We start from the raw sequence: 14,525 nt of genomic DNA on the forward strand, positions 1-14,525 counted from the left end.
TGACGCCGCGCGGACCGGGCATCTTGAGCTTAAGGTAGGCATAATATGGCACCGCATTGAATCAAGCACACGCGGTTCGTCCGAGCAGTGCATGATAATTACTGCGAAAAGGGACGATGTCGAAGATTAACTCTTCGATACGGTAATTGTCCGGTAATCCGAAGACCACCTCTAGAGTGATGGAGCCTGTACAACGGGCCTCCACACCTGGTATAACACCTTTAAAGGTGCTTTTAGTGGGCTTGATCATCGAAAGATGAATACCCATCTTGTGCACTGTGTCCTGATACAGCAGGTTTAGACTGCTGCCTCCGTCCATAAGGACTCGTGTGAGGTGGAATCCGTCAATTATTGGGTCAAGGACTAGTGCGACTGAATTTCCCTGATTCCTATTGGACGGACGATCCATACGGTCAAAGGTGATTGGCCATAGGTTATATTGTGGGGCAACTGGCTCTGTTACGTCGACATCCCTAAGAGTGCACATCCGTTCCAACTTGGGAATGTGGGTGGCGTTTATCATGCTCACCATTTTGATTTGCGGGGGGAATTTCTTTTGCCCTCCTGTGTTTGGAGGTCGGGGCTCCTCCTCGTCGTCATTGCTTTAAGACCCCTTCTCCTTGTTTTCGGCACCTGACCTACCGGCTTGTTTGAAGACCCAGCATTCTCTGTTGATATGATTGGCCGGTGTTCCTGGGGTGCCATGAATTTGGCATGGACGGTCGAGTATGTGGTCCAGACTGGACGGGCCCGGACTGTTTCTTTTGAATGGCTTTTCCCGCTGACCGGACTTAGAGCCACTGAATCCGGCATTGACAGCCGTGTCTTTGGCTTTATCGCCATTACTGCGACGCTTATGTTTGTTGCGTCGGGGCTTGCCGTTGCTATCTCTTGCGTCTGATGTGCCAGGATTGCTTACTGTGTTGTTGCTACGAGCCAACCAACTATCTTCACCCGCACAAAAACGGGTCATGAGTGTTGTAAGGGCTGCCATGGACTTCGACTTCTCTTGGCCGAGGTGTCGGGCAAGCCACTCGTCACGGATGTTATGCTTAAAGGCCGCTAGGGCTTCGGCATCCAGACAGTCGACAATTTGGTTCTTTTTAGTTAGGAACCGAGTCCAGAATTTCCTGGCTAACTCTCCGGGTTGTTGGGTTATGTGACTTAAATCATTAGCATCCGGTGGTCGCACATAAGTGCCCTGGAAGTTATCCAGGAATGCATCTTCCAGGTTCTCCCAACTTCCAATGGAGTTTGTCGGCAAACTATTCAGCCAATGCCGAGCTGGTCCCTTGAGTTTTAGTGTGAGGTACTTGATGGTGTGTAGATCATTCCCACGAGCCATGTGAATGTGGAGAAACAAATCTTCTATCCATACTGCGGGGTCTGTAGTCCCATTGTAGGGCTCGATATTCACGGGCTTAAACCCTTCTGGGAATTCATGATCCATTACTTCGTCAGTGAAACATAGGGGGTGTGCGGCGCCTCTATGATGGGCTACATCACGGCGCAGTTCAAATGAGTCTGATCTGTTGTATTCGGCCCGGCCGGATTTGTATTTAGTATATCCGGCGTGACGGTCATCGTCACGTTGGGGCGCGCCCCCATGATCCGTAGATCGATCTTGACTGTCCTGCTTTGTTTTCCAATTCATCTCGCAGGTCATGCGTGTAGCCCCGGGCCTTCGTGTTTTTGTTTGTTTGCCGACGGGGTGCGGGCTGATACACTACTTTGTCTCAGACACGAGGTGGCCGGTCAGCCGCATCCTGCGCTGGTAGTGCAGGCTCTAGTGTCTCCTCCTCGAATTGAGGTAACAACCTGCGCTTTGGGTAACTTTTGGTTGGGCGCTCGAGTCCGTATTCCTCGGCTGCCAGGACCTCAGTCCATCTATCAGTTAGCAGATCTTGGTCAGCTTGAAGCTGTTGCTGCTTTTTCTTCAGTCTTTTTGCAGTGGCTATAAGCCGGCGCTTGAAGCGCTCCTGCTCGACGGGATCCTCAGGCACGTTGAATTCTTCGTCGCCGAGGCTCACCTCATCTTCTAAGAGGGCCATGTAATTGTCATCCTCCGAGTCTCTGTCCATTGCCTGTTGGTCAGGGCTAGCTTGCCCATCCTCCCATCCGGCTTGCTCGAAGCTTGGTTGGGCGGGATTGTTTTCGTCTTCGGCATCATCTGGAGTATTATTGTCTCTTGTGCCGGTATCGCTATTTTTGCTATGGTGGGGCTTAGGACGGCGCCGCTGACGCCGGTGCTTAGGTTGCTTCTCAAGGGGATTATCCTCCGTTGCCTTATCGCCATTGCTTTATTTGGGTGTGTCCACCATATATATATCATATGATGAGGCGGCTGTCCAGGGCCCTTTGGGCGGTGATTCATGTTATTCTCCGGCATCGTCGTCCATACCGTCGATATCTTCTGAGTCGAAATCAAGCATGTGGGTTAAGTCGTCGAAAGTGGCTATTAAGTGGGTGGTGGGTGGGGAACGAATTTCTTCGTTGTCCGCTTCCAACTCAAGCCGGACATAGTTCGGCCAAGAGTCTCCTGACAGGGAGAGAGATTTCAACGAATTTAGCATGTCGCCCAAGGGTGAGTGCTGAAAGATATCCGCAGAGGTAAACTCCATGATCGGTGCCCAATCAGGTTCGATATGCATGGATGCGCGCGGTTCAGAGCCTATGGACGGAGACGAGTCCGAGGGTCCGATGACACAGACCTCATTGGAGGCGAAGTCTGTGTTCGGCTCTATCGTCGATGAGTGTGCGGCCTCCATGGCGGGGTCTATCCACCCGTCCTCGGACGGCACGGTCTGCTCCGGATTTAGAGTCGGGGCAGCTGCAGGTGTGATCTCCCGAACACCGTCCGATGGCAAATCTAAGTCATGCTCATCGTGACTGTTCGGCGCGCCTGTCACGGGCTCGAATCCGTCAAAGATCAAGTCTCCACGGATGTCGGCGGTGTAGTTCAGGCTTCCAAACCTGACCTGATGGCCAGGGGCGTAGCTATCGATCTGCTCCAGATGGCTAAGCGAGTTGGCCCGTAGTGCGAAGCCGCCGAATACGAAGATCTGTCCGGGGAGGAAAACCTTACCCTGGATCGCATTGTTGTAGATGATTGAAGGAGCCATCAAGCCTTACGGTGACGACATAGTGGAACTCTCAATGAAAGCACCAATGTCGGTGTCAAAACCGACGGATCTCGGGTAGGGGGTCCCGAACATTGCGTCTAAGGCTAATGGTAACAGGAGGCGGGGGACACAATGTTTACCCAGGTTCGGGCCCTCTCGATGGAGGTAATACCCTACTTCTTGCTTGATTGATCTTGATGATATGAGTATTACAAGAGTTGATCTACCACGAGATCGTAGAGGCTAAACCCTAGAAGCTAGCCTATGATTATGATTGTTCGTGGTCCTATGGACCTAACCCTCCGGTTTATATAGACACCGGAGGGGGCTAGGGTTACACAGAGTCGGTTACAGAGAAGGAAATCTACACATCTGAATTGCCAAGCTTGCCTTCCACGCAAAGGAGAATCCCACCCGGACACGGGACGAAGTCTTCAATCTTTGTATCTTCATAGTCCAACAGTCCGGCACAAGTACATAGTCCGGCTGTTCGAGGACCCCTTAATTCAGGACTCCATCACATGGGTCGGCCCAAAAGGGTGGGCGGTGGATCGGAGGGTGAGTGCTTACTCGATAGTGGGCGCATAGGTCGCGAAATAGGGGCTCCACTACCACCGCATGCATGCGCTAATACGCATACCTACTGCCTCGCTAGCGTCGCGAGCCTGCCGTCACACGCTCCTGAGGGCATGAACAGTGGTGGCATATGGATACAGATGCCCCATCAGAAAAAGAAGCTTGAGGCAACTACATTGATTTTTTTCTCCCCAACGCAAGCTACTACTAGTGGGCCTCATCAAGAAATAGAAAATATAAACTTTAATACATATGCATCTCTAATCTCCACTACAACTTTTTCAGCTTTTTACACCTTACCATACATTTTCTCCCCAAGCACCCGCCTCTTGCATAGGATCATGTTTACCTATCTGAACCTACTTTTCATGACATCCAATTCTACATGGCACACGGGGCATCACCATCAGGCTAATGCATTGACCATGCCCTCGGATCGATCTGGTTTGATCTCGGCGAGACGGTCATCGTCGAGTTCTCGAACACCGGTGTTGCTTCTACGCATATGCTTCGATTGCTCCCATGAACTGTTACGACGTCTCCAATCGCTCCCTTTACAACATCTCCAATCGCTCCCACCTACACCTCCCGCATTACCATGACTTCTCTCATGTTAACTAAGCCAATCCATGTTGGGCTTTTTCCCTCTAGATAAACAATTTGTGACCTTCAAACAACCTGACTTATGATATCATTTGTTAGAATAATCCAAGGGGCATATCAATCTATCGAGAATTGAGCAATTACACTAAACACGATATAAGGATTTGTTAACGAGATTCATCGAACATGGGTTAATTCGAGTATGGACCTTTTTCCCGTTGATACCATGGTAATGCCACATACTGGTCGCCAGACCATCCACACATGCCGCGCAGAGGCTACCCTATGCACTGTGCTATTATATTGGCAGTATTATACAAGCTTGACATGCGGACGTGTGAAGCTATATTACTACAGGTAAGCATGCATGTCTTGATGTATTTTAGAAGTTCTTAATAGTTCTCTTTTCTTATTTTGAATGCAAATACCTAACTAAACACTAATAAAATTCTTTGTTGACAGCAATATATGCTTTACAGTAGTATATATTTTGTATATTGAAGTCCTAGATAGAAAAGTAGAGTAGGCACAAATCCTCCACAAAAGGCAGAATGTATATGAGAAAAAGATCGATTGAACTTTTCAATGGACTCATTCCATGAGTAAACGATTGCATGGTATTCGCTTGGGCAACAAAATCAAGTCTTGGACCCCTTTTCTCTCTTATTGAATTAACCAATTCATTTCCTTTTTTACTTTTGGATTTTTTATTTGATTTGGCATTATTCAACAATAAGAAAAGAAAATGGAGAAGGAAGTCCAGATGGAGAGTTAACTGGTCACCATAGGATCAACGTCACAAATCTTACACGATACAATCAATGGCGAAACGAGCAATCTAGCATGCTTCGGCAGCTGCCATACCTTGAGCTCTTTTTTCTTTCCCCTCTCGTAAAGCGACCAGGACTTGATTTCGTTGCCCCACGCGAATCCCATTCAATCGTTTACTCATGGAATGAGTCCGTTGGAAAGCCCTGCATAGAACTGGCTGGTTTTGGGAACTTCCAGAAGGGTCCTAACCGATTCAGGTATGGTTTTTCCTCCTTCTTTTTTTACTCTTCCTGTGGTTCCTTTTATCGGATTTTTTCTTCATCTTTCATATTTTTCTTCCTTTTCCTCCTTTTTTTTGAAGAAAGTTCCATTTCAAAAAATTGTTCAGTAATTTTCAAGAACTGTTTGGAATTTAAAAATGTTCATATTTTTATAAAAAGTTTGGGAAATTTGAAATAATGTTTGGAATATAATAAAAAATCGGTTTTAAAAATTATTCACAAATTCAAAAAATGTTCATATTTTTTGTAAATGTTTGTGTTTTAGAAAATTATACAATATTTCAAAAAAAATCCTGTTTACCAAAAATCAGAAATTCAAAAGATGTTTGTGTTTCCAAAAAGGGTTTGAAATCTTTTTAAAAAATTGCATCTAAAAAAAGGTTCGGAAATTTCAAAAGATGTGTGCATTTCCAAAATATGTTGACAAATTAAAAATTGTGTAATTTTTGAAAAGGGTTTACGCTTTCATTAAAAAACATAATTTTGAAAAAAGTTGATTGTCTAAGAAAACATTTTGGATTTTTTATAAAAGTGTTTGCTTGTTTAAAAGTTTGTACTACCTCCGTCCCACAATATAAGAGTGTTTTTTGACACTACACCGGTGTAAAAGACGCTCTTATATTATACTTCCTCCGTTTCTAAATATTTGTCTTTCTGGATATTTCAATAACAAGTGACTACATACGGAGCAAAATGAGTGAATCTCACTCTAAAATATGTCTATATACATCCGTATGTGATACTCCATTTAAAATATCTAGAAAGACAAATATTTAGGAACGGGGGAAGTAATAGGACGGAGGGAGTAGTTTTCAATAAATGTTTGAAATTTATAAAAGTGACAAGAGATGCTACAGTGGCCGATTCGCTACTATGGATCGGCTTGGTACAGTGTCCAGTCCGGTGTAGTGAACCGGCTCGCTACAGTGCGTGGGTTTGCCACGGTGCTTTGCGTCTTCCATGGGTTAGCCCAGTAGGGAGCGTGCATGTGCGACGCGACATCTGTTGTGACGCAACATGATTTTTTTTATTGATAGTAATTAGTACTGCAGCAATTAGAAAATTGATAATTGGTGGGCCAAAATTTAAGAAATATGAAGGACGCTATGTACAACGGCGTCCAGGCTGGTCGCATTGTGAATGACGTCTATATCTGGACGCTATTATAGACAGCGTCCAGTTATGTGGTTCGGTCAGGTGCTCTTATTTAACTATACTGAAAGTATCTCCTCTAATAGATTTAATATGTGAGTTTCTGGATATTTTGTGATGGTTGTAAGGTATCGATAACAAATCACTGAAACACCCATTTATACCATTCTAGCACAGTTTGCTTTTGCCAAATTAGACGTAAAATCATCTTACAACACTTGAACGTATGTATTTCTAACTCATTAGCTACCAAAACTGTCGCAAGCAAGTCTAGTTGTGCACCTGTGACTTAATTGATTTCTGGGCTGCCTTGAGGGCGAAAGCCTCCAGCAATTTAATCATGGACAGTGTGCTCCGGAACACTCCTTTGCAACTAAGAAAACAACCCGAGTGGTGAGCTAGTCAAGAGACCTCCCATTTTTCCCCTCTCCCTTATGGGTCTCTCCCTCGAGCTACCGGAGGCTAACCCTAGCCATCGTCATTGGGGTTCCCCCTCCCCCTCTCCCTCCTCCCTAGTTGTTGCCAAAAGGCATGTTCACCTCGTCAGCGTAGGCGGCGGCGGGGATGTTTTCTCTTCCATGCACAGGAGGTCGGGCGCGGGCCAGTTCGGGCAGGCATGGACGCCGCGTTGGACAACGGGCGCGGCGGTGCACCGAAGCGGCCACGGACGGTGTCGTGGCAGCGGTGTGACGGTTGGCGGGCGGCTCGGGCCAGCGGGCTACAAATGGCTACTCCTGCCATGGGCATACAGGCGGCATGGTGTCCGGTGTTCGGCAACCAATGGCCGTCTCGGAGGCAGAGAGTGCATGCCAGAGGGTAATCATTGTATGGTTTGCGCAAGGCCGGCGACGGCGGCAGCCGTGGACGTCGTTACCTTCCTGAAGGCGGCGTTGTGGGTACAAGTCGAAGGCCGGAGGTATCCAGACGGGGTCTGGTCGAACCAAACAGTGGACGCTGTTTATAAGAGCGTCCAGACTTGGACGTTGTTGGTACTGGCGTCCAGCCTTGGACGCTGTTATTCCTAGCGTCCTTCCTATTTTCCAAATTTCTCATTAATGTTTATTAGTTTCATAATTACTGGAATATTAATTATCAATAATAAAAATTTCGGGACGCAACACGCGTCACATACATACATAAAGGTGCCTGTGGAATTATACTCGTCGTGTATGGTTGGTTTACCACCACTGCACGCTAGGTACTTACTTAGGTAGCCAGCCAGCTTGGGCTATATATACGGTCGGTCCGATACGTGCAAGGTGCAACAACGCACCACAGATCGATCAGTGCAACGAACTCATTTACATACGATCCTAGCTAGAGCTTGGACGAGGATGTGCAACTGCGGTACGGTAGGACCTTCAGCTACGACCGGCAGCTGCACATCCATGTCCAAGCTCTAGCTACGACCGGCAGCTGCACATCCATGTCCAAGCTCTAGCTACGACCGGCATCAGCGACCGGCATGCAGCGGGGCGGCCTGCGGAAGAACAACGACGCCCGGGGGCGCTCTGGATCCGCTTCTTGTGCGCTTTGAAATTGACTGCTCCGTCACTATTTTCCGAGTCACCATTTGTGTTTCAGTGTTTGTTTATTCTGCGTTGTCGTCCATCTAGTGGCTGCGCACTGATCTCTACCTGCTCATCACTACTGTAGCTGCTCCACGCTCGCTAGCGACCCCCGCGCCGCGCGTGTGCCCATGGCGGCGGAGGTCACCCTGCGCCGCTTCGACCTCTCGGACGTCGACGCCATGATGGCATGGGCGTCCGACCCCGAGGTCGCCGCCTTCTGCCGCTGGGAGCCCGGCTACGTGGTCAGGCGGTACCAGTACCAGTACTGGTGCCGCGGGGAACACCCCGTACTGGTCTACTTCTCCCCGCCCCGCGACGCCCTGCTCGCGTTCCTCCGGGGCACCGACCCTCCGCACACCTGGATCCGCGCCGTCTGCCTCGGCTGCGCCATCGTGGGCGCGGTGACCGTGTCGCGCACAGAGGACCGGTGCCGCGCGGAGGTCGGGACCGCGCTGGCGCGCGCGCACCGGGGCAGGGGCACGGCCGCGGCGGCCCTGAGGCTCGCGGCGACCACGGCGTTGGGGGACCTGGAGGGCGTGGAGCGCGTGGAGGCGCTGGTGGACGCGGACGACGCCGCGTCCCGGCGCGCGGTGGAGGACGCCGGGTTCCGCCGCGAGGCCGTGCTGCGGAGCCACCGCGACGCCAGGGACGTGGTCGTCTACAGCCTCATCTCCACCGACGACGACCCACTCATCGACTTACCCAGTTCATGACCTTGTTGGCCGGCTTGTTGCCATGCGATGCTAATAAAAGCGACTCACGCATCATCAACACGATCAAATGTTACCAAGAAAAGAAACCGAATTACATTGCTGTGTTTCACTCTCAGCCACGGATTACAAGAAGAAGGTGGTGCCGCTACTGTTCTGCCGGTCTCTCCAAGAGATCGGAGCTTATGTATGAGAGAACGCACGGGCTCGATTATTGAACTTTTTGTTGAGTTGTGACTTCGACGGGATCCCATGGAGTCGGCGAGAGAGCACGGGCATTGCAGGATGCCGGCCGGCGAGCGATCAGGCCTCCCAGCCGCGGAGGACGGTGGCGCGGGCGACGCGGTTGACGCCGAGGGTGAAGGCGCCCATGCGGAGGTCGCAGTGGTGGGAGCGGCACATCTCCTTGGTGTCCCGGAAGGCGCGGGTCATGTACGTCTTGAGCTCCCGGTTCACCTTCTCCTCGTCCCACATGAACCCCTGGATGTTCTGCACCCACTCGAAGTAGCTCACCGTCACGCCGCCCGAGTTGGCCAGGATGTCCGGCAGGATCAGCACCCCCTTCTTCGCCAGAATCTGCACCACGAACATGTACATTTCTCCACTGTCAGTCAGTGTGTGAGTTGAATTATGACAACAAATGCGAGCTTTGTTTTGTGGCAAAATTTTGGGTGTTCTTGCCTCGTCGGCCTCGGGGTCTGTCGGGTGGTTCGCGGCCTCGATGATGTACTTTGCTTTGATGCCATCCGCATTGTCCCTGGAAGAAGAATAAATCATGGTCAAGACAATATGTTGTTTCATTTACAAAAATGCTTTCAGATGTAGAAAAAGGAAAACAACATACTGGAAGATACTATAACTGAACTCAGGGCAGTAATCTGATAGAAAGTAGGATGAGGTGAGCTAGGATGAGGAAGAAGTTTACTTGTTTATGACTCCTCCCAGCGCAGCTGGGATAAGGACGTCGCACTCTTCGGTGAGCAGCGAGGTCGGGTCGACGGCGTCTCCTCCGTCGAAGCCCTTGATCCCACGGTTCTCCGCCGAGTGCTTCATCAGCTTGGCTATGTCAATGCCATTAGAGTTCTTGACAGCCCCTGTGACATCGCTGATGGCGATCACCTTGCCACCAGCTTCAGTGATCAGTTGAGCAGCCCAGGAGCCAACATTACCAAATCCCTGAAAAAGGCAAGCCCAATAATTGCTTACCTCTGCAAATGTAGGTGAAGAAACATAGTTCTAATCTTACTTTCTTTTTAGTAAGAAAAGTTCTGGTCTTACTCCCTTTTGTAACCATAAAGTGCAAAAGTGTGTATTGTGCGATCCACTGACGGTCACTTTTTCCTAGTAAGTATTTCTTAAATCTATGCGTGTAATAGATTGAGGCTTCATGACTCATACCACACTGAATCCTCAGTTCAATTACTTTTCATCATTTTAAATTCAAAGAGCTTGACTCATTAGCCTACACATTATTTAATTACCTGGATCACAAAACGCTGGCCTGCAATGCCTTTGCCATGCTCTGCAAGTAGGGCTTCAGTGGCAAACAGAACTCCCCTTCCAGTAGCTGCATCTCTTCCCAGTGATCCTCCAAGGTCCTGTGTTGAGCAAAAAAGTTCAGGAACATGGCAAGAGGGATAACTACAAACCAGATTTCTCTCAACACTCAAATCCTGCATCTTCCACTTTTCATATAGAAACAACATTTCCGTTGCACATTATACATGATAGAGTTTCAGGATGGATAATTACCACAGGCTTTCCTGTCACCACAGCAGGTGAGTAACCATGGAACTTTGAGTACTCATCCAGAATCCATGCCATTGTCTGAATCCATACAACAAGCAAAAGAATACTCATCAGGATACAGATGGTTAATTCTCACAACACTCTGCAGAGAAATAATAAATATGCAAAGCACAATAAATAACCTGTGCGTTGGTGCCCATGTCAGGAGCCGGAACATCGGTGTGAATGCCAATTAAGTCATGAATTTTCTGGGTGAAAACTCGGGTAAGCCGCTCGAGCTCTGATATGCTCAGGTCTCCAGGACTGCATCCTATGCCACCTTTAGCGCCTCCATATGGAATATTGGCCACGGCTGTTTTCCATGTCATCAGTTGCGCCAAGGCATTGACCTCGTCAGGATCAACCTGAATGTTATCATAGCTTGTCAGTGCAAGAACTTACTATGATCATAGATAATCTTGGTTGCCAGTGTCTTGAACTTGCATGCACATGATCGGTTTTTATGGAAACCAAGTCAGAATGTGATCCAGTATAGTAGCTTTAGTGAGATGTGACTAATTTCCAAAATAGCTATGCTCTGCTTTACTGCAAGTAGACATTGCAATTGCATAACTAGGTATGGGCTGAACAATAAGCCATTCAACTATCTGACAGATTCCTGAAGGAGATCGGATTTATGCTGAAGGACCATTTCAAGTCGGCGGCAGTGCGGCAAAGAATCAAGTGCTTAATGGTTGGTTGTATCATGATGAACAGAAGAACCCAGGAATATATATGTGTGTGTGTGCGCGCTCACCTCATGGTGGTATCTGATTCCACCCTTCATAGGGCCCCTGGCATTGTCATGCTGCACCCTAAACCCAACATAGGATGCTAATGTCCCATCATCTTTAGGAATTGTGCACTCAACCTGCAACCACACAAGAAGCATGTCACTTTCGGTTGAACAGAGGCATGATCCTGCACACAGCTTAACCTTGCAGAGTAAGTGACTACGAGGCCAGTTGAGCAACTTTTTTTGCCATATTCAGCAGGAAAATCACTCAGAATAAATTAACACGGACACCACAAGTGAGGGAATGGGAGAAGACAAATCAAGTGATTGCTCAATGGGGAAAAAAAGTGAAGTAGCACACGAGAAGATATCAAATCCATAAATAATCCAGTAATAACCTAACTGAAAACAGAAAAAATCACGGTCCAGGTGAAAAATAATCCTAGGTCAACTACCCCAGCCCCAAGGGCAAGGAGGGAGAGGAAAAACACGGGCCTATGTGACAGTTCTCAGTAAGCACCGGGCTCCGCAGACCAAGCAGCAGCAATCTGGTAAATCCCTATAGAACGAACGAACAGCAAGCGTAGCCGTCTAGATTCACTGGTTCACAGCGAAGGATAGGAGGCAGGCTGGGATCATCACCTTGATCTCCCTGAAGGGGATGAGCAAGCTCTTCTCGAGCTTGGAGTCGAGGCCCAGCAGCTTGGCCGCCTGCTTGAAGTTCCGGCTGGTGGCCGCCAATGCGTTCATCCTGCTCGACGGAATTCCCCTCCGGAGCCGCCGCGCCTGAAAAACGGATCCAGAAACCCAGCAGCATGAGTAAAATCTGAGGTAGGAAACCAAATCACAGGAGATGAAACGATCAAACTCTGCGCGAGAAACCAAAGGATAATCTCCCGCTTTTATATTACCGAGTAGGAGTAGAGCAGCGGCGAAGTGTTAGCGGTGAGAGCGAGCGTGGGGGAGGCAGCGGCAGAAAGACTATGGAGGAGTTTCAGGTAGGCCGTATGCATATATAGGCACACTGAAACTGAACCCCTTGGTGGATTTGGGTTCCGTTCAAAAAGCAGAGGGGATTTTTTTTATTTTAATTTGTTTTCTTTGTCTCTACCAGGATAAGAACAAGATCTGATTCTCGCCCTGCCTGCAATTAATTTCCCTCGAGACCCGAGCCCTGTCTGTAATCAATACCATAATTAACTACTCGTAGCCTACCAGATCGAAGAGCATCAATCTATGCCAAGGAATCGACCATCTCCCCTTTTGTTTAATAGGAGCTTACTAACATCTACTAGTACAAAAAAGATCACTGTTCTAGGGCCAACATCTGAATGAAGATTCAGACTGCCGACAGCTGTGCTTGTTTCGCTGAGAAAATGCCCAGAATTTGAGCCACAAGTCAGTGGAAGGAGTGTTCAAGGAAGCCTCTGCATCTGCATGTGGCAACTTCAGATTACTACTCAAATCGGTTGTATGTATGTATGTATGCACTGTACTGAGCTGTGCATGTACGGGTTGTACAGCTTGCGCCAGGCAAACTGCTGATACGCTGACGGTGATGAGCATCCATGCACGTGTAACATGTGATCCCTGACACTTCATGCTCACAATACATGTCTGTCAAACAGTACTACTAAATGTAAGGCTTTTTAGAGATTTTAACAGGGACTACGTACAAATGTATATAGACATGTTTTAGGGAGTTGATTCACTCATTTTACTTCGGATGTACTTTGTATCGAAATCTCTAAAAAGGCTTACATTTAAAAACGGAGGGAGTAGTACTTAATTACAGCTAAAGTTAGAGCTTAACAATTTGGTCTAGCAGTTGGGTGAAACCGCTACTGTAGAAATGTGGTGTTTGTACTTTGGCGGCCTGTGAGAGACAGAAATCTCATAAGCAACTTGGCGAAAAAGCACATGGCTGAGTCAGCTGCGATACTCCGTGGAATTATTTGGGTAACCATGCAATTTTGCACTGTCTTGCATAGCACAATCTAATAATTATTGGACACGAAGACACGTGTATCCCATGGATCAGGCGGTTGTTGGAACTCGGATTAGGGCTAATGGTCTGCATAGGATGTGTGAAGCATATGCCATATGCCGTATGTTATTTGTTTATTTGATTGACAACACATATGGCGTATAATAATTTTTGCGTCATATGGTGACAAGAAATATATCATATGCCATGGACAGGGCTGGTATGATAATTAAGCGAACCTATTAGTATGGGTAATGCCGACTTTGGCTCGGGATAAGAGGGCATAAGTTCGAGGAAGATGCATTCGCCGAAAAGTGGGGACGGATTGGGGGAGCAGGACAATCCCAGAGCGGCGAGCAAAATCATGTGGAGAAGAAGAAGAAGCAATACGGATCGAAAGTGGTTTAGCTGCTTTTAGATGCATGGATTCCAGATTATACAAGGCCTGCATTATTATTTGTCCTGTTTTTTGCTATCTCTTTTCTAATGCCCCTAAAAGGAGTGATAAAAGAATCACCCCACTATCAACGCAGATAATGATAATTAAGGCGATACTTTCAGATCAGAGGATAATGAAGGCAAATATTCTCAAAATCAGATCCCGGGTTAGGTAGCCGTAGATGAACAACCCCAATCAAAAGCTTCAGAATATTAGTGCTAGTACAGACTACAGAGTTTTCAGAGCTTGGATAAACCATCAGTAATTGATCTTTCCCTGGCCATGTGATCACTGCTAACACTAGCACGCTGCCATCTAAAGGAAACACAAAAGGAGAGAGGGGATTACTTTCTCGCAGTACCTGATCAGGGTGAGTGAATCGTAGCGGCCGAGGAATTTCGCCCGCGCTGTCTGCTCTGTTGTGGCATGCAGGCAGAGGGTTACAAGGGGTTTTATAGGGTGAAACCGGCTGGGAATGATACACGGAATTAGTTCGGAGATATCGCGAATATGGATCATATTGCTCCAAGGACTTTGGGCGATTCCATCTGCTTGGGTTGAGTTGGCCCTTGGCCGCGTTGCGTTTGCATTGCATCCAATTCCATTTCATTGCTATTTGAGGGCCAAATGGGCAGAGGGTCCACGACCCAAATTCTCAGTCTCATCATTATGTGGAGCTACATAGATTATGTTCGCAAACTGGTGGTAACTATGCTCGGTTGGTTAGGTATCCTGTGCTAGAATCTGCCCATCTGGATTTAAGTCGTATATATACTTGCACAATACTTG

At 47.8% G+C, this 14,525-nt stretch overlaps 2 protein-coding genes across 3 annotated transcripts; one reads left to right on the plus strand and one right to left on the minus strand.

Annotated features, from left to right (window-relative positions):
- The first annotated feature begins 7,934 nt into the window (after positions 1-7,934).
- LOC119312164 lies at positions 7,935-8,820 on the plus strand. Its single transcript, XM_037587901.1, has one exon. It carries the CDS (start codon positions 8,205-8,207, stop codon positions 8,787-8,789), a length of 585 nt encoding a protein of 194 aa, XP_037443798.1. The 5' UTR covers positions 7,935-8,204; the 3' UTR covers positions 8,790-8,820.
- Positions 8,821-8,843: 23 nt separating this feature from the next.
- LOC119312163 (glutamate dehydrogenase 1, mitochondrial-like) lies at positions 8,844-14,120 on the minus strand. Of its 2 annotated transcripts, none has more exons than XM_037587900.1 (9): positions 14,098-14,120; positions 11,953-12,096; positions 11,332-11,445; positions 10,718-10,939; positions 10,539-10,613; positions 10,268-10,384; positions 9,712-9,962; positions 9,468-9,543; positions 8,844-9,362 (listed from the first exon to the last, which is right to left on the minus strand). In XM_037587900.1, the coding sequence occupies exons 2-9, from the start codon at positions 12,058-12,060 to the stop codon at positions 9,090-9,092; spliced, it is 1,236 nt and encodes a 411-aa protein (XP_037443797.1). In that variant the 5' UTR covers positions 12,061-12,096; positions 14,098-14,120; the 3' UTR covers positions 8,844-9,089. The 2 variants fall into 2 exon arrangements, with proteins under 2 accessions (XP_037443797.1, XP_037443796.1); XM_037587899.1 differs by lacking the exon at positions 14,098-14,120 and adding an exon at positions 12,222-12,364.
- Between the last annotated feature and the right edge of the window lie 405 nt (positions 14,121-14,525).

The sequence above is a fragment of the Triticum dicoccoides genome, chromosome 5B (assembly GCF_002162155.2).
Source record: "Triticum dicoccoides isolate Atlit2015 ecotype Zavitan chromosome 5B, WEW_v2.0, whole genome shotgun sequence".
Classification (NCBI taxonomy): Eukaryota; Viridiplantae; Streptophyta; class Magnoliopsida; order Poales; family Poaceae; genus Triticum; species Triticum dicoccoides.

Coding starts and splice junctions, on each gene's coding strand:
- LOC119312164 (XM_037587901.1), top strand. CDS start 8,205: ATGGCGGCGGAGGTCACCCTGCGCCGCTTCGACCTCTCGGACGTCGAC.
- LOC119312163 (XM_037587899.1), bottom strand. CDS start 12,323: ATGCATACGGCCTACCTGAAACTCCTCCATAGTCTTTCTGCCGCTGCC. Junction 9,963..10,267: donor GCCAGCGTTTTGTGATCCAG/GTAATTAAATAA, acceptor TGCCTTTTTCAG/GGATTTGGTAATGTTGGCTC. Junction 9,544..9,711: donor CTGGGAGGAGTCATAAACAA/GTAAACTTCTTC, acceptor TTCTTCTTCCAG/GGACAATGCGGATGGCATCA.